At 47.1% G+C, this 25059-nt stretch overlaps 2 protein-coding genes across 4 annotated transcripts in view; one reads left to right on the forward strand and one right to left on the reverse strand.

Annotated features, from left to right (window-relative positions):
* Positions 1–318: 318 nt before the first annotated feature.
* On the reverse strand, positions 319–15073 carry anxa2 (annexin A2). The gene is made up of 13 exons (XM_023953777.1): positions 14904–15073; positions 14030–14091; positions 13047–13140; positions 12139–12233; positions 11881–11994; positions 8304–8394; positions 8131–8210; positions 7704–7763; positions 7217–7310; positions 6928–7023; positions 1332–1390; positions 1138–1260; positions 319–633 (listed from the first exon to the last, which is right to left on the reverse strand). Exons 2-13 carry the CDS (start codon positions 14078–14080, stop codon positions 574–576), a joined length of 1017 nt encoding a protein of 338 aa, XP_023809545.1. The 5' UTR covers positions 14081–14091; positions 14904–15073; the 3' UTR covers positions 319–573.
* Positions 15074–16482: 1409 nt separating this feature from the next.
* Positions 16483–25059, forward strand: part of LOC101162268 (cyclic nucleotide-gated cation channel beta-3) — a 45729-nt gene continuing 37152 nt past the window's right edge. The window contains exons 1-7 of one of the 3 annotated variants that reach the window (XM_023953764.1): positions 16483–18048; positions 18737–18975; positions 23586–23712; positions 23832–23871; positions 23949–24000; positions 24108–24204; positions 24780–24799. In XM_023953764.1, coding sequence (XP_023809532.1) covers positions 23587–23712; positions 23832–23871; positions 23949–24000; positions 24108–24204; positions 24780–24799 — 335 coding nt within the window. In that variant the 5' untranslated portion in view covers positions 16483–18048; positions 18737–18975; position 23586. Of the gene's footprint in view, positions 18049–18736; positions 18976–23585; positions 23713–23828; positions 23872–23948; positions 24001–24107; positions 24205–24779; positions 24800–25059 lie in introns of all 3 variants that reach the window. The other 2 variants (XM_023953762.1, XM_023953763.1) reach the window with 2 other exon arrangements.

Below are 25059 nucleotides of genomic sequence, written 5' to 3' on the forward strand. Positions count from 1 at the left end.
CAACTTTCAGCGTTTCCAACGATCATTTCTTACCTTTTTAAAAAAAAATCTGAGCCAGAGTTCCATGAATGACCTGAAAGGCTAAACAGGCCGTTTGGGACGAAGGCACCGCCTTCATTAATGCCCACTTACAGCACAGGATGGTGGCGCCACCTTCAGTCTAAATGTGTCTCAGCAGCCTCTGCCATGACAGGCTGAAGCGTTTCTGGTGCTTCTTGCATTCAGATTTTTGACGTTGTCACAAACGCTTCTGCTTAAGATGTTTCTGGTGGATCGTCCTAACATCTTCAGTCAGAAGATTCCAGAAAAACAGCAGACTTTCATTTCAGAACTTTTATTTTCATCACAGAACAGAGGTCTGATTTGTAGTTTGACAGATCTGAACAGGTGTGTGTTTTTTCTTTAACTCCACAGAAAACCATCTTAAGTCCTCGGGGTCGACCTGCTGCTCTTCAGAGGTGGGCTCTGCTGCTCCCTGGTGGCTATGACCTCAAACAACACAGCAAACTGACATGTTGGAGCGCCAGGCGTGGCAGCAGCTCCACTGAATCCTGGGAAACGGAGTCTGTAGCCTCAGTCGTCTCCTCCACACAGACTGAGTAGAGCCTTCTGGTAGTCTCCTTTGGTGTGCTCCTGACAACAGCATCAGAGGAGAAGACAGTCAGACTTCAAACTAGGCCTGCACAATATACCGCAAATTTATCGTTATCGCAATATCCAGCTCTGCAATATGCATATCGCAAAAGACGGTGAATATCGCAATAAATCGTAAACCTTAAATGTGTTAAAACAATCTTATGGCAGCTTGAAGCATTTAACGAATCAAATAAATCCCTTCATGCATTTGACCAATCGGATGGACGTCTTCACCTTGTTGACCAATCAGATGGAGGCCTATTATGTTAGATGTTTGTCACCTATGTCGTCGAGGGTCATTTGTAGTATAATTTTTAAACTGTTGCAATGAAATGGGAATGATGTTTTTGGTTGTTTTGCTATTGCTTTATATACCGCAAATTATACCGTTATCGCAATATTAATCTCAAATATCGCATATCGCGATTTTTCCTCATATCGTGCAGCCCTACTTCAAAAGTGTTTGAGCTGAGCTGCTGTTTGGACCCAGCAGGAACTCACCGCTATGGTCTGGTAGAGGGACCGCCTGTGGTGCTTTTTGAACTCTGTTCTGATCTTCATCAGGTCCACTTCACAGCGGGACACCATGATCCTGGTCAGAACCTTCTCCTTGGCTCCTTTACTCTGCAGGAGACACGGACCGACATTAGACATGCTGACCGGTGAGGGGCGGAGCTCCAGCGCCCACATTTTACCTTCATGGCGTCGTTGAGTCTGTTGGCGAAGTAAAGCTGCCGGTTCTCAAAGCACTCCACTGAGAAGACAGAGACACGTCAGCAAGTTCTGCTCTGCACGGCGTTCACCCCAGGTCCAATGGAACACAACAACCACAGGTCCAATGGAACACAACAACCACAGGTCAAATGCAACACGACAACCACACGTCCAATGCAACACGACAACCACAGGTCCAATGCAACACGACAACCACAGGTCCAATGGAACACAACAACCCCAGGTCCAATGCAACACGACAACCCCAGGTCCAAGGCAACATCACAACCACAGGTCCAAGGCAACATCACAACCACAGGTCCAATGGAACACAACAACCACAGGTCCAATGCAACACGACAACCACACGTCCAATGCAACACGACAACCACACGTCCAATGCAACACGACAACCACAGGTCCAATGCAACACGACAACCACAGGTCCAATGCAACACGACAACCACAGGTCCAATGCAACACGACAATCACAGGTCCAATGCAACACGACAACCCCAGGTCCAAGGCAACATCACAACCACAGGTCCAATGCAACACGACAACCACACGTCCAATGCAACACGACAACCACAGGTCCAATGCAACACGACAATCACAGGTCCAATGCAACACGACAACCCCAGGTCCAAGGCAACATCACAACCACAGGTCCAATGCAACACGACAACCACAGGTCCAATGCAACACGACAATCACAGGTCCAATGGAACACGACAACCACAGGTCCAATGCAACACGACAACCACAGGTCCAATGCAACACGACAACCACACGTCCAATGCAACACGACAACCACAGGTCCAATGCAACACGACAACCACAGGTCCAATGCAACACGACAACCACAGGTCCAATGCAACACGACAATCACAGGTCCAATGCAACACGACAACCCCAGGTCCAAGGCAACATCACAACCACAGGTCCAAGGCAACATCACAACCACAGGTCCAAAGGAACACAACAACCACAGGTCCAATGCAACACGACAACCACAGGTCCAATGCAACACGACAACCACAGGTCCAATGCAACACGACAACCACAGGTCCAATGCAACACGACAATCACAGGTCCAATGCAACACGACAACCCCAGGTCCAAGGCAACACCACAACCACAGGTCCAAGGCAACATCACAACCACAGGTCCAATGCAACACGACAACCACAGGTCCAATGCAACACGACAACCACAGGTCCAATGCAACACGACAACCACAGGTCCAATGCAGCACGACAACCACAGGTCCAATGGAACACAACAACCACAGGTCCAATGCAACACGACAACCACAGGTCCAATGCAACACGACAACCACAGGTCCAATGCAACACGACAACCACAGGTCCAAGGCAACATCACAACCACAGGTCCAAGGCAACATCACAACCACACGTCCAATGCAACACGACAACCACAGGTCCAATGCAACACGACAACCCCAGGTCCAAGGCAACATCACAACCACAGGTCCAATGCAACACGACAACCACAGGTCCAATGCAACACGACAATCACAGGTCCAATGGAACACGACAACCACAGGTCCAATGCAACACGACAACCACAGGTCCAATGCAACACGACAACCACACGTCCAATGCAACACGACAACCACAGGTCCAATGCAACACGACAACCACAGGTCCAATGCAACACGACAATCACAGGTCCAATGCAACACGACAACCCCAGGTCCAAGGCAACATCACAACCACAGGTCCAATGGAACACAACAACCACAGGTCCAATGCAACACGACAACCACACGTCCAATGCAACACGACAACCACAGGTCCAATGCAACACGACAACCCCAGGTCCAAGGCAACATCACAACCACAGGTCCAATGCAACACGACAACCCCAGGTCCAAGGCAACATCACAACCACAGGTCCAAGGCAACATCACAACCACAGGTCCAATGGAACACAACAACCACAGGTCCAATGCAACACGACAACCACACGTCCAATGCAACACGACAACCACAGGTCCAATGCAACACGACAAACACAGGTCCAATGCAACACGACAACCACAGGTCCAATGCAACACGACAACCACAGGTCCAATGCAACACGACAACCACAGGTCCAATGCAACACGACAATCACAGGTCCAATGCAACACGACAACCCCAGGTCCAATGCAACACGACAACCACAGGTCCAATGGAACACGACAACCACAGGTCCAATGCAACACGACAACCACAGGTCCAATGCAACACGACAACCACAGGTCCAATGCAACACGACAACCACAGGTCCAAGGCAACATCACAACCACAGGTCCAAGGCAACATCACAACCACACGTCCAATGCAACACGACAACCACAGGTCCAATGCAACACGACAACCCCAGGTCCAATGCAACACGACAACCACAGGTCCAATGCAACACGACAACCACAGGTCCAATGCAACACGACAACCACAGGTCCAATGCAACACGACAACCACAGGTCCAATGCAACACGACAACCACAGGTCCAAGGCAACATCACAACCACAGGTCCAAGGCAACATCACAACCACAGGTCCAATGCAACACGACAACCACAGGTCCAATGGAACACGACAACCACAGGTCCAATGCAGCACGACAACCACAGGTCCAATGCAACACGACAGCCACAGGTCCAATGCAACACGACAACCACACGTCCAATGCAGCACGACAACCACAGGTCCAATCCAACACCACAACCACAGGTCCAATGCAGCACGACAACCACAGGTCCAAGGCAACATGACAACATCAGGTCCAATGGAACACGACAAACACAGGTCCAATGCAACACATCAACCACAGGTCCAATGCAGCACGACAACCACAGGTCCAAGGCAACATGACAACCACAGGTCCAATGGAACACGACAACCACAGGTCCAAGGCAACATCACAACCACAGGTCCAAGGCAACATCACAACCACAGGTCCAATGCAACACGACAACCACAGGTCCAATGGAACACAACAACCACAGGTCCAATGCAACACAACAACCACAGGTCCAATGCAACACGACAACCACAGTTCCAATGCAACACGACAACCACAGGTCCAATGCAACACGACAGCCACAGGTCCAATGCAACACGACAACCACAGGTCCAATGCAACACGACAGCCACAGGTCCAATGCAACACGACAACCACAGGTCCAATGCAACACGACAACCACAGGTCCAATGCAACACGACAACCACAGGTCCAATGCAACACGACAACCACAGGTCCAATGGAACACGACAACCACAGGTCCAATGCAACACGACAGCCACAGGTCCAAAACAGCACGACAACCACAGGTCCAAGGCAACATGACAACCACAGGTCCAATGGAACACGACAACCACAGGTCCAATGCAACACGACAACCACAGGTCCAAAACAGCACGACAACCACAGGTCCAAGGCAACATGACAACCACAGGTCCAATGGAACACGACAACCACAGGTCCAATGCAACACGACAACCACAGGTCCAATGCAGCACTACAACCACAGGTCCAATCCAACACCACAACCACAGGTCCAATCCAACACCACAACCACAGCTCCAATGGAACATGACAACCACAGGTCCAATGCAGCACGACAACCACAGGTCCAAGGCAACATGACAACCACAGGTCCAACGGAACACGACAACCACAGGTCCAATGCAACACGACAACCACAGGTCCAAGGCAACATGACAACCACAGGTCCAATGGAACACGACAACCACAGGTCCAAGGCAACATCACAACCACAGGTCCAAGGCAACATCACAACCACAGGTCCAATGCAACACGACAACCACAGGTCCAATGGAACACAACAACCACAGGTCCAATGCAACACTACAACCACAGGTCCAATGGAACACAACAACCACAGGTCCAATGCAACACGACAACCACAGGTCCAATGCAACACGACAACCACAGGTCCAATGGAACACAACAACCACAGGTCCAATGCAACACGACAACCACAGGTCCAATGCAACACGACAACCACAGGTCCAATGCAACACGACAACCACAGGTCCAAGGCAACATCACAACCACAGGTCCAATGCAACACGACAACCACAGGTCCAATGGAACACAACAACCACAGGTCCAATGCAACACGACAGCCACAGGTCCAATGCAACACGACAACCACAGGTCCAATGCAGCACAACAACCACAGGTCCAATGGAACACAACAACCACAGGTCCAATGCAACACGACATCCACAGGTCCAATGCAACACGACAACCACAGGTCCAATGGAACATAACAACCACAGGTCCAATGCAACACGACAACCACAGGTCCAATGCAACACGACAACCACAGGTCCAATGCAACACGACAACCACAGGTCCAAGGCAACATCACAACCACAGGTCCAATGCAACACGACAACCACAGGTCCAATGGAACATAACAACCACAGGTCCAATGCAACACGACAACCACAGGTCCAATGCAACACGACAACCACAGGTCCAATGCAACACGACAACCACAGGTCCAAGGCAACATCACAACCACAGGTCCAATGGAACACAACAACTACAGGTCCAATGCAGCACAACAACCACAGGTCCAATGGAACACAACAACCACAGGTCCAATGCAACACGACAACCACAGGTCCAATGGAACACGACAACCACGGGTCCAAGGCAACATCACAACCACAGGTCCAAGGCAACATCACAACCACAGGTCCAATGCAACACGACAACCACAGGTCCAATGGAACACGACAACCACAGGTCCAATGCAACACGACAACCACAGGTCCATTGGAACACAACAACCACAGGTCCAATGCAACACGACAACCACAGGTCCAATGCAACACGACAACCACAGGTCCAATGGAACACAACAACCACAGGTCCAATGCAACACGACAACCACAGGTCCAATGCAACACGACAACCACAGGTCCAATGCAACACGACAACCACAGGTCCAATGCAACACGACAACCACGGGTCCAATGCAACACGACAACCACAGGTCCAATGGAACACGACAACACCAACCAGAGAGCGCTAAAGACACTGGAGAAGTTCATACAGAAACATTTTTTCTGCAGATGACTGTCTATTGAAACTTATTTATGAGACTGATTTAAAGCTCAGAAATGAAGATGATCAGTTTTATCTGCTGACTTTTCAGTCTTCTGCAAGCTGAGCCGCTGTCAATCACTCATTCTGTATACGGCTGGACCAATGAGACGTCAGCAGGAGGTCAGCCGACTCACCTGGGACTTGAACCGACAAATAGGACGAATGAAAGTGAAGCTGAAAAAGGGACAAAAACCAGGTTTAAACCAAACTGAAACTAGTCTGAAACTGAGCTTGAACCAGGTTAAACCCACCGGAAACTAGTCTAAACCAGACTGAAACAATGCTGAAACCAAGCCAAACCAGGCTAGAATAGGCTGAAGCCAGACTTAAACTAGTCTAAAACCAGGCTGAAATTAGACTGAAACCAGGTTAAAACCAGGCTAACGCGTTCTCCACAGGCATCCCGTTGGTTGGACGTACCCAGAGTGAGGAAGGACTTCTCCAGATCTCCTTTCACCTCCTTCTTGATGCTCTCCTTGATGTCGTAGGGACTGTAGCTCTTATATCTCTCAAACACTTTGAAGAAACAAAACTTTTTTTACCTTCAGTGTTTAGAAAATGAACCAATTACAAAAACACACAAATATTTGCTTTGCTCGTGTTTCTGAAGACAAAATGCCTTTAAATCAGGACTTTGTTGTTCAGAATGTTGTTCTGAAAGCTTCTTCTTCTGTCACTGTCACTTATTTTTTCTCCTTTTCAGTCTCACCTTTCTGCAGATGTGGGACGCTCCGCTGCGACATGATGGAGATCCAGGTGGTCACGTCGGTTCCTTTCCGTTTCACGCCGGCTTCGTACAGAGACTGAGGAGGAGACAGAAGACGGACGGATGCTGAGAGTTTCCAACAACCGGCGGTCAGCATTTGATCCAGCCTGGAGGAAAGCCGCCTCACACGGTACCGGAAATGTCTGTGATGTTTTTATTCTAAGCCCAGAAAAAGTTTTTCTTCTCATCATGAATGAGTTTGATGATCCGTTTAGCCGTCGTCTTTATCACGTTGAACTTATTTCATGAAAAATGTTTCGTTTCAGGCTCAGTTTGTTTGTCTGTGAAGCTCTAACAGAAAAAAAATACAGATTTTATTTTGAAATGTCAGATCTACTCTGTGGTGACGTTAGCATGAAAGTTTTATTTTGTAAATAAAAAAGTGACCGCAAACACGCTAGCTGGCAGAAACGGCGTAGGATCCACTCACTCTGGCGTCTTCGTCGATCTTCTGATAGTCCACAACGTTGGAGGGTTCGTCTCTTCTTGTCTGGAAAAGTTTAGGGTCACAAGGTCAAACATACATAGTGCTAAGAGATTTTCAAAATCAAAGCACAGCTTCGTGGACAGGATTTTACAGGTTTGACAGGTCAAGATTTTCTTAACTATAAGATCAGGATATTCTGTAAAACGAGTTGATTTTAACGATTGTATTTTTAAATGTAATCAGAAAATGACAAAAAAACGCAGTGCAAGGAAGCAAAAAAAGGAAAGATATTTAAAAAAATGTGATCTTCTTTTAAATCATTATTTCAAGATTGAAAATTGTATTGACTTTTTTTCAAATGAACCTTTATTCAGTATATTACCATGTTAGCATGTTAGCATGTTAGCAGGTTTCCGTGTTCTGGACGTACCTGAACCAGAGCCAGCAGCAGTTTGGCGAAGTTCCCTGACGTGTCTCCGGCGATGTCTTTCTCCACCTCCTTCTTAAACACTGACAGGACACAGACGGCGTTGATGCTAACGCGTTTTTAAACCCAAGTTCTCACATTTTGGTTCATTTGAAGCAGAGAACTGTTGAACTCACTCTCTCTGTACTCCTTCTTAATCTCCATCAGCTCCTCTTCGCTCCTGGAGCAGAGCATCTCGATCAGAACCTCCTCATCAGTTCCCAGACCCTGAATCCAAACAGAGAAGCCCATCTATGAAGCAGCACTGAGGTAAAGACGTCACACGACTGGGTGTCACACAGGATTCATGTTTAGCACATTTCTAACAACACAGTCAGCCTCTTCTCCACGAGCCTGTAGCCACCGTTTAACCGCTTAACCTGATGAACCTCGAAACACATTGGTCTGGAAGAGCTTCCACTCTGGCAGGTCTGAACCAGGTATAGTCCAAGTCTGGTCCTGGTCTGGTCCTGGTCTTATCCAGATCTGATCCTGGTCTGATCCAGGTATAGTCCAGGTCTTATCCAGGTCTGGTACAGGACTGGTCCTGGTTGGATCCAGGTCTGATTCAGGTCTGATTCAGGTCTGGTCCAGGTCTGGTCCTGGTCGGATCCAGGTCTGATCCAGGTCTGATTCAGGTCTGATTCAGGTCTGGTCCAGGTCTGATCCAGGTCTGATTCAGGTCTGGCCCTGGTCTGATTCAGGTCTGGTCCAGGGGCCTCATTTCTAAAGGTTGCGTACGCACAAAAGAAGGCGTACGCCACTCTCTACGCAATAGTTGAGATTTATAAAAAGCAAACTTGAGGGGAAAATGTGCGGTCCTCCACGCAAGCTCTGACCCAGGCGTACGCACAAAAACGGGTGAAATGAGAAACGGCGACACCGTCGGCAGATGGAAGAAACACGTGAAAGTGACAGTGTGTGCCACATCGTGCTGGCATGTGCTGTGCTACACAATGTGGCACAGCTTAAAAACGTGCCTCTACCCCCTGGCGCCGATTGCTGTGTTGGCCCCGACCCTGAACCCCATCCCCACGCATTTGAGCCAAATGCTGCTGCTGTGCGCCAGCGTTTGGAAGTGATGCGTCGCTTATAAAGAAAAAGAGGCGTGGAAAATATTATTTATTTAAGAATTCCCTCATCGTGCAGTTTATTTCAGTCAGGGCGATCTTGATTTCGCCCAACTCCTTGGCCACCTCTCTGATTGAACTACTGACTTCCCTCTGCATTTCAAGGACTGCATCGGTGAGGACACGTCCACTGCTGGAGGTTGAGAGCCGCGTGCCGTGGAGACGCTGGGGCCAGACGGCTGCTCAGCTGCAGCATCGTAACCACTGGCCCCGCTGGAACACCCAGCAACTAAAATAAAATTGTTCTATATTAATAATCTGTAATTGTGTAGCCTGCATACATGTGACTTGACTGCATTAATTTGAATTATTTCTCTTACCTGTGTCACCCTGACCCTGGCGCGTCGGCGTCCCCTCCGTCTCAGTCAGGTGACTGAGGCGGAGGAGGACGCCGATAAGGGGGACTTAATAGGGATTCCCCAATAATAGCGGCCAGTTTCTCATCAAGAGGGGTCAGCTCCGGTCCACACACACACACACCCCCCCCCCCCCACGTGGCGGAGACACTCTGCCGATGCAGCGATAGACGTTTTTTTGCCTCGACTTTGTTGTCCGATCATTTCTTTCATTTCTTTTTTATTTCGGCCACGGTCCGAGGTTGTGAGGCTACAGCATTTACGGCGTCTGCCACCGTTTGCCGCTCACGTGCCTTTTTGGCATTAGTAATGCCCACACTGTGCCCTCCAAACAACACTTTTCTCCTCTTTTCCACCTCGCCAACGATAACTTCTACTTCACATTGAGTGAAGTTACGTTTTTTTCATTTCCTCTCGGTGTTTGCCATGATTTAGCAAGCCATGAATATTCATTTGTGGGCGTTTCACGGACTATTTATGGGCAACTATGGGCGTGTCATGAAGCCGCAAAAGCTGCGCAGCATTTAGAATTGGTTGTGATTTATTAAGGGAAAGATGCGTAGGATGTGCGTGCGCACGGTTTTATAAATCCGAATATTTCTGTGCGTACGCACGTCCTATGTTTCATCCGTACGCCACTTCTGACGCAAATCCTACGCAAAGTTTTATAAATGAGGCCCCAGGTCTGATCCAGGTCTGATTCAGGTCTGGCCCTGGTCTGATTCAGATCTGATCCTGGTCTGATCCAGGTATAGTCCAGGTCTGATCCTGGTCGGATCCAGGTTTGGTCCTGGTCTGGTTCTGGTCTTATCCAGGTCTGGTACAGGTCTGGTCCTGGTTGGATCCAGGTCTGATCCAGGTCTGATTCAGGTCTGATTCAGGTCTGGTCCAGGTCTGGTCCTGGTCTGATTCAGGTCTGGCCCTGGTCTGATTCAGGTCTGGTCCTGGTCTGGTCCTGGTCTGATCCAGGTCTGGCCCTGGTCTGATTCAGGTCTGGTCCAGGTCTGATCCAGGTCTGGTCCAGGTCTGATCCAGGTCTGGTCCTGGTCTGAGCCAGGTCTGGTCCTGGTTGGATCCAGGTCTGATTCAGGTCTGATTCAGGTCTGGTCCAGGTCTGGTCCTGGTCGGATCCAGGTCTGATCCAGGTCTGATTCAGGTCTGATTCAGGTCTGGTCCAGGTCTGATCCAGGTCTGATTCAGGTCTGGCCCTGGTCTGATTCAGGTCTGGTCCAGGTCTGATCCAGGTCTGATTCAGGTCTGGCCCTGGTCTGATTCAGATCTGATCCTGGTCTGATCCAGGTATAGTCCAGGTCTGATCCTGGTCGGATCCAGGTTTGGTCCTGGTCTGGTTCTGGTCTTATCCAGGTCTGGTCCTGGTTGGATCCAGGTCTGATCCAGGTCTGATTCAGGTCTGATTCAGGTCTGGTCCTGGTCTGATTCAGGTCTGGCCCTGGTCTGATTCAGGTCTGGTCCAGGTCTGGTCCTGGTCTGATTCAGGTCTGGCCCTGGTCTGATTCAGGTCTGGTCCAGGTCTGATCCAGGTCTGGTCCAGGTCTGATCCAGGTCTGATCCAGGTCTGGTCCTGGTCTGAGCCAGGTCTGGTGTCTTTTGATGGTCCTCCTGGTTCTTCAGGTGTGAAAGTTCACCAGAACCCTGGTTTGGACCCAACAGGAGAATTTTGAGGGTCTCTGTCCTGCAGATTAACTCTGGTACGGTTCACTTCAGTGTGAACGCAGATGGACTTTCCAAAGGGAGGAGGAGAACCTGGCGTGAATCTGAAGAAGTTTGGAAATGCATGCTGGGTAAAGGAGGAGCAGCGAGGAGCTGCAGGTTTCTCCAGAGGATGAGAAGGACCAACAGCTGTTTATTCTGCCTTCTTTTTCCCTTTTCTGTCAAAGATCGTTTCAGACAAGAGCGCCCCCACGTGGGCATCTGCAGGAGCTGCAGGATTTTCCAGACAGTCTGGTTCTCCCCTCTCTCTCCAGATGATGGGGAGTGGAGGTGGGGTTGTTTGTGTATTTTTGCATTAAAAAGGTAGACCGCTGTAATTTACATGAAAAAACAAACTGCTCAAAAAAGCAGAAAAACAAACTAAAGTCAAATTTAATTCACAGTAAAATTCTTGCTCATTTATGAAGACGAGGAAAACTAAAAATATTTTGGACTCTGTCCGTTCAGAGAAACGTGCGGTTCAAACGCGGTTAAGTCAGTGAAACAGCTGTTCCCACCTTCATGGAGGCTCTGAGCTCAGAAGCGTCGAACTGGGCGGTGCTCTTCATCAGACCCAACATCAGAGCCTCCAAAGAGCCAGAGAGCGCCCCCTTCAGGGCGGAGGACAGATCCTAGGAGCAGAGAAACAGGAAGACAGGTTTTACTGCAGTGGAATCTGCAGTTCCATCTCAGATTAGAATAAGGATCTACCCCCCACCCCCCACCCCCACCACCACGGCCACGGCCCCCCGCCTGTGCCCCGGGGGTCCATTCACCTTTTTGGCCATTCGCTCATATTCAAAGGCGATCTCCCGCCGCTGCTGGCAGCTTCGCCGGGTCAGGATGTCGATGATGGTTTGTTCATCCACTCCTGCAGGTGAAACGAGCTCTAACTTTATTTAAAAAGACAAAGTCAGCCACAGACATTCTGACCCTAGCAGCTCCTGACAGCCCAGAAAAACACAGGATCTGCCTTCAAAACAAACATTCTGTTTTTTTTTATGATTTAAAAATCCTCTGGTTAAGAAGAACTTGATGTCATCATCAACATGATCAGAATACTTCAGCTCAGTTCACATGGATTTGGGTTTTTGAATTGATCGACTGAACTGGATCTGAACGGATGGATCAGAACCGCCTTTACTTGTTTTAAATCAATTGGAGTTCTAAAAGTTTTTTCTGTCTTGCTTTGAATTTTGCTGCTTTTTCAGCTTCACACTTCCAGCATAAAATCTGATACAGACTGAATCACAGATTTCAGTTTAAACCTTTGAAATGTTTTTTCTCTAAAGTTTGTTAAGGTTTTGAGACATTTTGGTTAAAGATCAAGTTTCATTTTTGGATCTGCTGTTGAGAACGTGTTTAAATGGAAATATAAACCTTAATTTGCTCTCTGAAATATAAAATGAAAAATCAGTACAGCAGCTGAAAAGAAACCTTAAAGGCCGGGCTTTTCAAAGTAAAGTCCAACTGTCACTTTGGGGTTTGACATTTCAAAACAAAAGCACATTTCCTTCTCTGGGTTTGGAGTTTTTCTGCACCGCAGATCATTTCTGTCTCAGACCCGTTTCTTCGTTCTGACGCCAAAAATCTTTCTGCTGTACTGCAGCGTTCAGACAGGAAGTGCTTGTGTGGCGCAGGTTTGGTTCCCTTCAGGTGTGGCGGTTCTCCCGCCCTTCCTCACCTTTCGTTTTAATGGCAGCATCGATTCTGGCAGCATCGTGAGTCGGGTCAAAGTCCTTCACCGGAACCACAGTGGGACATCTGGGCTCAGGTTCCTGCAGAAAACAGGGAGGAGGTCCAATAACCGTCTGCGGCCGAAGCACAAAGTTCTGCGCCCGCCGCTCACAGAAAAACGGCGTGGAAGGAGCAGAGAGGCGTAGATCAGCGCCTAAGTCTACCATGAAGGTGGAGGTTTAGATTTCACATTCATGTGTGGAACAGCTTCGAGTTCCAGCTCTAGGTCTGCACTCGAGTCCTGAATTCCTCAGCTTTGTTAGTTCGGACTGAGCGGAGAACGGTTCTGCTGCAGGAGGCGGTACGCCGTGGCGGCTCTCTGGACTCAGGATCATGAAGACCTTTGGGATTTTTGGCTCCATGGATCGTTTATGATCACGGATCTGTTTGAGTTCAGGTCAAACCAGAGACGTTCTCCAGGACAGAGTCATACTTCCATGGCTGGAACTTCAACTTCTCAAATTGGCTTTGAACAGTTTCCAGCCTGGAGTCTGTTAAAAACAACCCCATACCATGACACCTCCTCCACAGTGCCCTCAGCCTTATGATCGTCTCTCCATAAATGCTCATGTGAGGAGGTTCAAAGTTCTACAGGAGAGCATCTAATTCCAAACATGACGGGAAACATCCCCACGAAGCTCCGCCTCCCAGTTTGTGATTGGAGGGCTTCACGGTGGTCACGGCCTTGGCCCCGTCGGTCTCACTGCCTTTCTGGAACTTTCTGGGATCTTTTTCCTGAATCTGCTAAGACGACCTTCAGCTGTGAGCGTGAACTCCTCAGAACTTCTGCACTGAGGAGGGAATCAAACGCTCTCCAGACTGAGGCCTGCAAATGTTCACAGCTTTACGGTGGGCCCTCAGAGCCTCCGCCTGATGGGTGGAGTTTCAGAGGATTTGACCACGTGGGCCGAGTGTTGACCGCAGACTCACCCCTCCGTACGCCAGCGTCAGCTGACCCAAGAACTCGGACACCATAGCCATGACGAGTTCTCCTGCAGCACAGACACTTCCATCAGCATCATTTCTTCTGAAAATAACATGAACTGTTTGTCTTAAAACACAAACGATGATTTAACACGAGAGAATTTCCCCCCGGGTTTCATCCCGGAAGTTTGATCTGCACGGAGGGATGAGGGCGTGTCTGAGGAAGAGGAGGGTCAGTGGTGATGCAGCCCCGCCTGCAGGAATGTGATGACTCCTTGTAATCATAAGAAAGCTCCCTCCACCTTTGACCCTCTTGAAAACCTGCCCCCGGAGGTGTTGGACGATTGCCGCCTGGCAACCATCGGTGCAAATAGTCAGGAGGGGCAGTTCCACCGCTGTTGGCTGGGAGTGCCGCTCTCGCCCTGATGCTCCCCTGCATCTTATCTGACGCTGAACCCTCATCCGTGGACTTTTAACCCGCCCTGCTGACTCAGGCGTTTCACACCTCGTCCCTGCAACCATCAGTGAATGACTAACCGACAGAAAGGCGACTGCTGACTGTGGAACACGTTAATGTTTCACAGTACGAGTATTGTAAGAGTCACCTGCAGTATTTTCCCTGTTTTATGCCTTCAAAGTTTTAGTTGCTCTGAATTTAATTTAACTGCAGCTTCAGATTACCTTTGAAATTTAAATGTTTGCTTTCAAAGTTCCACATAACTGTACAACAACCCAGTCCAGAATCATTTAACATGACCTAAATTCTCAGTTTTATTCATCAACTTTCAAAATAAAAGCTTTTGTTTAGGTGTTTTGAAACTGAAAACCTGAAAAACGTCCTCAGAAGAAGAAGTTTGGAGTTTTTGAAGGATTTTCTTACCTTCGGACAAGCAGCAGCAGAGAAGCAGCGAGCAGCAGCGGCGTTATGGTCCAGAACGGAGCAGGGTGTGCTCTTTATAGACGGTCATGACTCACGGCAGACTTTTACACACCAGGTGGAACGCAACGAATTCCACGGCACGGCTTGGAGGTCAGAAGTGGGTGACGACCAGCTGGTTAAGAGTCCAGCACGCCAGATATGGAGAGTTCATGTTTTATCCAGCTGGTTAATCAAAAGGTCAGAGATGAGCCGGTTTAACTAAAGCTACAAGAAAAAGATGGGCGTTTTGTGTCATGATTTGACCCACCTTTGCTACTAACTTTAATTTAGTTCCTTTAAACATTTCTTAGTAAAAACAAATGCAACAAATCACAACAATTACCAAAGTTTTTACAACAATTTTGTTTCTTTTTCAGACTGCACTGAAATCTTTCAGCTTTCTTCATAAAATCCAAACATTCAAATCAATTTGACTTCTTGTTTTATTTTGAAAGACTCCAAGGAGCAGCACTTTCATTTTTCAGGTTTCTAAAGCATCTCTAACATTTGGTTTTTCCCATCATGCTCTAAGGAGCGGTCATATTCTGCTCAGATGTAACCAGACAGAGCCATAAAGTGGGAGTGGTGGGATGCGGGGGTGGAGGGGGGGTAGACCTTGTTGGGGTCATAATGGGCAATGCACCGCCCTTCCCTACAGCCCTACAGGCAACCACCCCAGAAAGGGGCATCACTGATATCAGGAGTCATGGATACAAAGGAGGGCGGGGCTAGAGACACATCTGTCATCGTTGAGTCTGCTGCTGTTACCATGGTAACAAGTGAAGCCAAGTCCCTGTTGCAACTCGTGTATGACTGATGTTAGCACAAATCCACTGTCTGCCCCGCCTCCACCACCTCCACCAACCCTTAGACCTCTTTCACAGCCAGGCTTACGTCACAACGTCAAAACATCAAACTGAGTCAAATTCTTTTTTTTCCTCATGGTTCCATTCTTTTTTAAACATTCTAAATAAATCATTAAATAATCAACAAATAGAATGAAACTTTTGTCTGATATGTAATTATTATAATCAATTATACCCAATAGTCTGATAATGTTGGAAATATTCCTACCAGATATACAGTGGGGCAGTAAAGTATTCAGTCGGCCACAACCTGTGCAAATTCTCCCACTTAAAAAGACGAGAGAGGCCTGTAATTTACCTCATCGGTAAACCTGAACTATGAGAGACTAAATGAGGGGAAAAAATCCCTCTGTCTGATTTTTAAAGAATGTATTTGTAAATTATGGTGGAAAATAAGTATTTGGTCGTCTACAAACAAGCAAGATTTCTGGCTCTCACACCTGTAACCTGTAATAGCGCTGAGGCCCGTGGTCCACACGTTCCATCTGTCTGGACTCCCCGCCCCCCAGAAGGTAGTTCCCGGGCTCCTGCTGCCTATTGACGACTACACCAAGCTGTGCAAAGTATTGACCGTGTCTGCAAACTGCACACGGCCAAAAAGAAATCAAGGGCACAAAGAATTGTTAAAGGACAAAAATATGGAGCTATATCTATGGATACATGAGGATTTCCCAAAACATTAAGTATTCTGAGGTCACGGTTTCTCAGAATAACGTGCATCTCAAAGGAAAACCTAAACGTAACCTCACCTGCTTTTGTTGCACCAAGAGTTGTCTTCTTCTGTCCTTTTGGCACCAAAAATGGGAACAGATGAGCCTCGGTAAGCACCCGCCGTTCCTGGCTTGATGTTTCGTGACTCAGTCAGGAAGGCCTGTGACCTCCTGACTTGTTTTTCACAGTAATGTAAGGAAACATTTTGCATTCAAGACAAGAGACAATCATTCAAAACAGACACGTTAAACGCAGAACTAAAGCTTTTTATATTTTCCACTTTGTCGTTTCTGTTATACTTAACTCAGCCTTTAGAATCGGTTCATGTTTTACGTCGGATGTCCACCCAACAGCCCTCTGCATGTACCCGGACTTGGGACCGGGTACATGCAGCTGCTTTTGCCCCGGGATTCATTGATACTTAAGGATTCTTAATGAGCTGAATCTGTGTTGGTAAGGTATAAATATGTGATTAGAAGCCATGAACCGGATAATGATGATGGGTGTAATAAAATGGTTACGGTAGAACAGGGGTGGGATTATATACGTTCACTTCCTTCCCCTCCCTTCAGTGAACCTGAAACCAGCTGAAGACCAGAGGAGACGGGAAGCAGGTGAGTGTCCATCCCTGTCTGGGGGGGTGTCTCTGCTCTGGCTCAGGTGGATGCAGCAGCAGCTATGATTCAATCCTCTGTTTTGCTGACGATGGACTTAACCTGGTTAGCAGCTAATCCTGGTCAGGGCCACATTAGCAGCTTTACAATGCAGCTGCCGCAGTATCCAGAACCAGAGTGCTGGTTCTGATCCACCTTTGAGAAAACTGTTCCACCAAACCCTCCATGTTCCCCTTTCCAAGCTTTTGGAATTGACTTCAAAAGAAGTACAATTGGGAATCCTGCCCCCATTTCCCAGTGGAAACTGGGGCACGCCACGCCAACGGTCCCACCAGCAACTCAGAGGTGAATTTCTAATCAACTCCTGCTGCTCTGCAGAAACTATGTCCTAGAAAAAGACAGATTTGTGGAGTTTAGCTGAAAACGGCATCATCATCATTGAAAGCCCACTGTGAACACTTTGAAACTAGATCGGAGAGGGAGAGAGTGTAAAAAAGACAGTTCTACGTATTTCCAGCAGCTGATTCAAAATATTCAAATTCTTGTCTTCTTTATCTTTAGGCAGTTTAGCATTAGTTTTTTAGATTATCTGCGTTTTCAGTTTTTATTTAAGTTGTTGTGGTTTGGGTTCTGTTTGTGTGGTATTCTACTTCCTGTCTTATTTTGAAGGTTTCTTAGTTGGAGTTTGCCTTCCCTTGTCCCTGATGGTTTTCACCTGTGTCTCATCAGTCCTGTTTGCATATCCTGCATGTCTTGTCTCTGCCTTCCTGTGTGCTGCTCCATTCTGTCTTCTACCTTGTCTGCCTGTTTGGATTTCCAGTTTCCCTGCTTGGCAGCGCCTCCCTTGGTTTTTGGAACTCCCTGTCTCTGCATTTGGGTCCTGCACCAACCCCTCAACAGAACATATTTGTTCAGGTCTTCAAAGTTTTTGCCAATTTGGTTTATTCTGAGAATCCTTCAGAGGTCTGGTTCTGGTTTAGGTTCCTTCATGAACTTCAGCGGTTTTATGATTCTGCTCCTTACTTTAGGTTTTGCTCACATTTAGCTTTTCAAGATGAGGTATTTTCAAAATATGAGCGAAAAGCTTCAAAAGATGTTCAGACATGAAGATCCCTAAACAAGTCATCAATTTAGTGACTGGCACTCGAGCTACATTACCAGAATGACGTTTATAGTTTATAATATTTGTAGAATTCTAAACTTCTGCAACTTTTAGATGTAAATCTTCTTTTTGATTGATTTTAAAGTTCTTTATTGGTTTACAAATGTTTTTCTGGTCTCAGGCCTTCATATTTATCTGATATGATATGAAAGGATGAGTCTTCGTGGACCCTGAGGTCCTCTGATACCGGCCTTTTGGTTATTCCAAAAGTTAGAACTAAAAACAGTGAGGCCTCAATTCGTTTTTATTGACCTCGCCTGTGGAACAGCCTCCCAGCATGCCTCAGGGCCGCAGACCTACCTCTTTAATCTACCTTTTGGTACCCCCCACCACACGCACACACTCTGCCACGGATCTGGTCAACACCAGACGAGTCGTGTAAAGTTTGGAGCTTTAAGAAGTTTCTAAAGAATGAAAGTGTTTTTCTTCACTACTTTGCAGCTTCTTCACTGCACCCATCAGCAATCATCAAGCGGCTCAGAGGTGGAGGTGGTTCCTCCGTCATCACCGACGGCCCCAGCATCCCGTCTCAGCGGTTTGGACCTGCAGAGGTTCCTCCCCCGGCTCTCCTCCTCTGTAATCCTGTTAGCCCGGTAATCCTTCCCCAGCACTCAGATCGCCACTGGACGTCTTCCCCGCAGCTCTGTGGGATGCTGCTGGACCCAGACTGAGCGACTCAGGTAGGACCAGACCCCCGTCACTCTGGACCTTCAACTCCCCAATCCCATTAAACCCACTGTTGGTGCAAGGTTCGGTTCTGGTGGCAGAGCGGACACAGTCTGGGTTAGTGGGTCTTGTGTTGCAGCTTTGACGCTCAGATCCAGCTCCAATGGTCTCAAAGTGGTTTCTCTGAGGGACTGGAACTGTTCTGGATGATTCTGGAGAACAGGAACCTGCTTGATCGTCACTGGATGGTTTTCAGGTTCTGGATCTCCTCGTCAACCCGACAATTGTCAACACAAACCTGTTTAACTGGTTGTTTGATGACAGAAGTCCACTAATCGGTCTCTGTAGGTGAGAGGATCAGCGGGAAGGCCTCGGCAGGGAACTGTGTGAGAACCGTCTGATGGTTCCAAGTGGAGAGCCCGTTTGGGTCTCGAGTTCTCTGCTTCTTCATGATGGAACAAAAGTAGAACCCTGCAGAACCCTGTGCAGCGAGCGCTCAGACCGGATCTCTGCGGCGTGTTGTTCCGCAGGATTAGGGTCATGGTCGGTCGCCTCTAATTGAAGGTGACACTCAGCCAGACGTGATCCAAACCCCATTAACACCAGAACGGCCATGCGGGGGAGGGGTGGGGCCTGGGGTGGCGGCCGCGGGACAAGCCTGTTATTTCTCCTCTTCTACAAACACACGACCCTGAGGAACATGCGTGTCCCACAGCCACTACGTACATTAAATCTACGTAGAAAAAGTGAGAAAAGTTTTGGTCTCTGCATGAAATTTTCACAGACGGATCAGGAATGACCGGGGTTAAAACCACAGAAGTACAAAAAAAAACAACGCAAAGAACACGTAAACCAATCTCAATATTGTGATGTTTATGTGCAATTCATTAGTCATTTGTGCATCGTGATATGTGCGCCGCATACATGATATAAAGGTTATACATCGATGGTTCATGCATGAAAAGTCTGTTAGACAAACAAACAGTCGTGGAAAGACACATTTGTCTATGTGTCACGAGAAAAATCACAACATTTGCTTAAGATGTAAGTAATAATTGTGAATGAACTACACAAAAAAACACATAAAATGCTAAATTCTCCACCAGCCAAGAATTTTAAACATCTCAAAACCGAATTCACGTGAAAAATCATCGGCTGAATGAACTGTTACCATGGAAGGAAAAGGGGTAAGAAGGAAAAACACTAAGTCCAGATAAAACATTCAACAACTTTTGTTATTTGACAGCATATAGAAGTATTTCAGCATTTCCTTCCAAATCAGTATGAGTCACCACTACAGCCTCACAGCTCTGTCCATGACAGGAGATAAGAGAAAAGGTGGAGACTGAAGCTTCGTGTGGTTTCAGGTAGAGACTGAAGCCCCGTTTGGCTTCAGGTGGAGACTGAAGCTTTGTGTGGACTCAGATGGAGACTGAAGCATTGTATGGTTTCAGGTGGAGACTGAAGCTTCGTGTGGTTTTAGGTGAAGACTGAAGCATTGTGTGGCTTCAGATGGAGACTGAAGCCTTGTGTGGTTACAGGCGGAGATTGAAGCCTTGTTTGGCTTCAGGTGGAGACTGAAGCCCCCTTTGGCTTCAGGTGGAGACCGAAGCTTTGTGTGGTTATAGGTGGAGAACCAGCGCTTCGTGTGGCTTCAGATCGAGACTGAAGCCTTGTGTGGTTTCAGGTAGAGACCGAAGCCCCGTTTGGCTTCAGGTGGTGACTGAAGCTTTGTGTTGACTCAGATGCAGACTGAAGCCTTGTGTGGTTTCAGGTGGAGACTGAAGCCTCATTTGGCTTCAGGTGGAGACTGAAGCTTTGTGTTGACTCAGATGGAGACTGAAGCATTGTATGGTTTTAGGTGGAGACTGAAGCTTCGTGTGGTTTTAGGTGGAGACTGAAGCCCTATTTGGTTTTCAGGTGAAGACTGAAGCATTGTGTGGCTTCAGGTAGAGACCGAAGCCCCGTTTGGCTTCAGGTGGAGACTGAAGCTTTGTGTGGACTCAGATGGAGACTGAAGCATTGTATGGTTTTAGGTGGAGACTGAAGCCCTATTTGGTTTTCAGGTGAAGACTGAAGCATTGTGTGGCTTCAGATGGAGACTGAAGCCTTGTGTGGTTACAGGCGGAGATTGAAGCCTTGTTTGGCTTCAGGTGGAGACTGAAGCCCCCTTTGGCTTCAGGTGGAGACTGAAGCCCCCTTTGGCTTCAGGTGGAGACCGAAGCTTTGTGTGGTTATAGGTGGAGAACCAGCGCTTCGTGTGGCTTCAGATCGAGACTGAAGCCTTGTGTGGTTTCAGGTAGAGACCGAAGCCCCGTTTGGCTTCAGGTGGTGACTGAAGCTTTGTGTTGACTCAGATGGAGACTGAAGCTTTGTGTTGACTCAGATGCAGACTGAAGCCTTGTGTGGTTTCAGGTGGAGACTGAAGCCTCATTTGGCTTCAGGTGGAGACTGAAGCTTTGTGTTGACTCAGATGGAGACTGAAGCTTTGTGTGGTTTCAGGTGGAGACTAAAGCTTTGTGTGGCTTCAGGTGGAGACCGAAGCTTTGTGTGGCTTTAGGTAGAGACCGAAGCCCTGTTTGGCTTCAGGTGGTGACTGAAGCTTTGTGTTGACTCAGATGGAGACTGAAGCTTTGTGTTGACTCAGATGCAGACTGAAGCCTTGTGTGGTTTCAGGTGGAGACTGAAGCCTCATTTGGCTTCAGGTGGAGACTGAAGTTTTGTGTGGACTCAGCTGGAGACTGAAGTATTGTGTGGTTTCAGGTGGAGACCGAAGCTTTGTGTGGCTTTAGGTAGAGACCGAAGCCCTGTTTGGCTTCAGGTGGTGACTGAAGCTTTGTGTTGACTCAGATGGAGACTGAAGCCATATTTGGTTTTCAGGTGGAGACTGAAGCTTTGTGTGGTTTCAGGTGAAGACTGAAGCATTGTATGGTTTCAGGTGGAGACTGAAGCTTCGTGTGGTTTTAGGTGGAGACTGAAGCCCTATTTGGTTTTCAGGTGGAGACTGAAGCTTTGTGTGGTTTCAGGTGAAGACTGAAGCATTGTATGGTTTCAGGTGGAGACTGAAGTTTTGTGTGGTTTCAGGTAGAGACTGAAGCCCCCTTTGGCTTCAGGTGGAGACCGAAGCTTCGTGTGGTTATAGGTGGAGAACCAGCGCTTCGTGTGGCTTCAGATGGAGACTGAAGCCTTGTGTGGTTTCAGGTGGAGACTGAAGCCTCATTTGGCTTCAGGTGGAGACTGAAGCATTGTGTGGTTTCAGGTAGAGACTGAAGTTTTGTGTGGTTTCAGGTAGAGACCGAAGCCCCGTTTGGCTTCAGGTGGTGACTGAAGTTTGTGTTGACTCAGATGGAGACCGAAGCTTCATGTGGTTATAGGTGGTGAACCAGCGCTTCGTGTGGCTTCAGATGGAGACTGAAGCCTCATTTGGCTTCAGGTGGAGACTGAAGCTTTGTGTGGACTCAGATGGAGACTGAAACTTCGTGTGGTTTCAGACGGAGACTGAAGCTTTGTGTTTTTTTTGTGTGTGGTTTTTGGTCGAAGCCTTTATAAACATCTTTTTCTTTCTCTTTCTGACGCATCATCATCAAAATCATTTCTTATGATTCTTGAAATTCATCAGGTACGTTACCATGTTTTCCGGACTATAAGTCGCTGCGGAGTATAAGTCACACCAGCCCAAAGATGCATTATAAAGTAGAAAAAAACACAGATAAGTCGCACTGGACTATAAGTCTCATTTTGACGGGAAATTTATTTGACAAAATCTGAGACCAAGAACTAATAAGTTCCACAACCTCATATGACACAATCATAGCAGAATGTTTATCTCATAATTTCACAGTAATTCTTTCTCATACTTATTTATTTATTCCTTTCATGAAGCATCATTGGCTAACTAATACTCTGTTTTCATCCTGTATTTGTAGAAACAGTTGTCATTTTTATTGCATTTCTGAATCTATGAAATCATTGGAAAATAGAATATTATGTTGTTAGCCTTCAAGATCTTACTGTAAAAAAAGGTTTGCTGATTTTCTGAGTCACTTAACATACTCTTAACACTTAAAATACCTCATACATCAAATTGACCCAGGAACATCATCTCTGTTCCTCACAAATGAACATAACAGGAGGGTTAACAATGTATTTATTTCAATTTATTTCTAATATAAGTCGCTGCGGAGTATAAGTCGCACCCCTTGCCAAACTATGAAAAAAAGGGCGACTTATAGTCCGGAAAATACGGTAATTTTGATTCCATATTTGATTATAACACTAAAATCATTTAAAACATATATTACCTTGTTTTTTTTAAATAATTTTCAATAAAGTTCAATAAAGTATCAACAACGTTTTTTTTCTTTGAAACTTTGGTTAGTTCACCAGTTTTGTTCTGTTTTTCTGTTAGTTTTAATAAAGTTTGACCTGCAGGTTTTGAACAATTTGAATTCATTTGAACTTGTTACAAAAGCATTTTGGCAAATAAAGGAAAAATTGTATTAAGAAAATGTCCCAAGAATGATTCCTGCTTATGGTTTTGCAGGTTGATTGACAACAATTCAAATTTGACTCCTTTTTCACTGTTTCTTGATCTGGACAGAAGTGTGTCTTTGTGTTTGTGCAGGATGTTAAACTGGGTTGTCAAAGTCGTACCCCAACCACCTGAGCCGCCGTCCAAAATCGCAGAGGGTCCGAAGGGCGGCAAACAAAGTGCTGCCCCCCCTGTCGCCGAAGCTCCGCCTCCTCCTCCTGTAAGACACTCGGGGACAGTGTCCTTATTTTATTTTTTTTTATCCAAAAGCATTTTATAATAGTTTGTTTGAAATTTCCTCACCTTATCAAACATGAGGCGGTGTTTTGTCCTCAGCAGGAGAAGAAAGTGAAGTTTCAAGATGAATGCAAAAACGAAGGTGAGACGGCCGTCATCTTTTAAACATTTTTTTGCTTTCGTTCCTTGAATAAAAGATGAAACCTGATTGGTTAACAGCTTCAAAGGCTGAGAATTCAAAGCAGGAGAACCAAGCAGCGGCAGGAAACGGGTGAGTTCTGGTTCCACAACATCGTCTCCAGAGATGCTAACTAGCTGTGAAGCTAGCTGATGTGTCTGTGCGTTTGAACCCCTAACCTTTGACCTCCACCTCCTCAGTCCTGCGCCTGGCGTGCTGACCTGGATCAGCAGCTCTCTTCCACATCCTGCAGCCTCACCAAGCCTGAACAGAGCAATCCCCGCCCACTCCACCAAGGTGAGGACCAAGTCTGTCCCAGATGATGATACTGCCGCCACCACCAACCTTCACATTCAAAAATGAACTGTGATAATAAAAACGAATGTTTTCTGCAAAATGTCCAGAGAACTTTTGAGCCCCTTAACATTTACAAAAACAAATGTTTGACAAGACAAAGTTAATTGTTTTAACCATTTTGAATTTTTTCAAATAGGATTTAGACTTTTTCTTCAATCAGGAATCCAGAGTCATGGATGCTTAAAGTTCTGAAAATACTTTTGTTGAACAATCAGAGTTAAAACTCCTCGTTTAGGGTTAATGCGCGTCCTGTCCTATGAGCTTTGACCATGTTTATATGTTAACGACGTGGGTGTGGTTCTGGGTCAACACTGGTTTCAAAGCACTTTGTCACAGAGACGCACAAAGATCTCAGATGTTCCTCAGCCGCAGACAGAGACAGCTGTTCTCAGCCAAATGCAGTTTCCCTGTCATGTTCGTCTGCTTCCACGACCATCACCTTCCTGACATGGAGGTGAGGAACCAGCCGCCATTCTCCCTGACCACTTTCTTCTGTCTGTGTTCATGTTCCGCAGGAGGAGACTGCAGCGCTCAGGTAAACATCTGTTTGTGTATCTTCTCCAGCAGAGTTTAGGCTCTCAGTACCAACAGCTGTCTGGGGGGGGGGGGGTGGACAATCCTGTACGGGTTTCACAAGTGACCCACACAAAACGTCCGCTCACAACAGACCGCTCAGCGAAGCCGCAGAGACAAAATGTTCATGCGTGTTTTTCCTACGGTCATGCTGCGTAAACACTTAACCCTTGTTCTATCCTAGACACTTTAACATTGGGAGGTGGGTCATCTAGACCCACT

The sequence above is a fragment of the Oryzias latipes genome, chromosome 3 (assembly GCF_002234675.1).
Source record: "Oryzias latipes chromosome 3, ASM223467v1".
Classification (NCBI taxonomy): Eukaryota; Metazoa; Chordata; class Actinopteri; order Beloniformes; family Adrianichthyidae; genus Oryzias; species Oryzias latipes.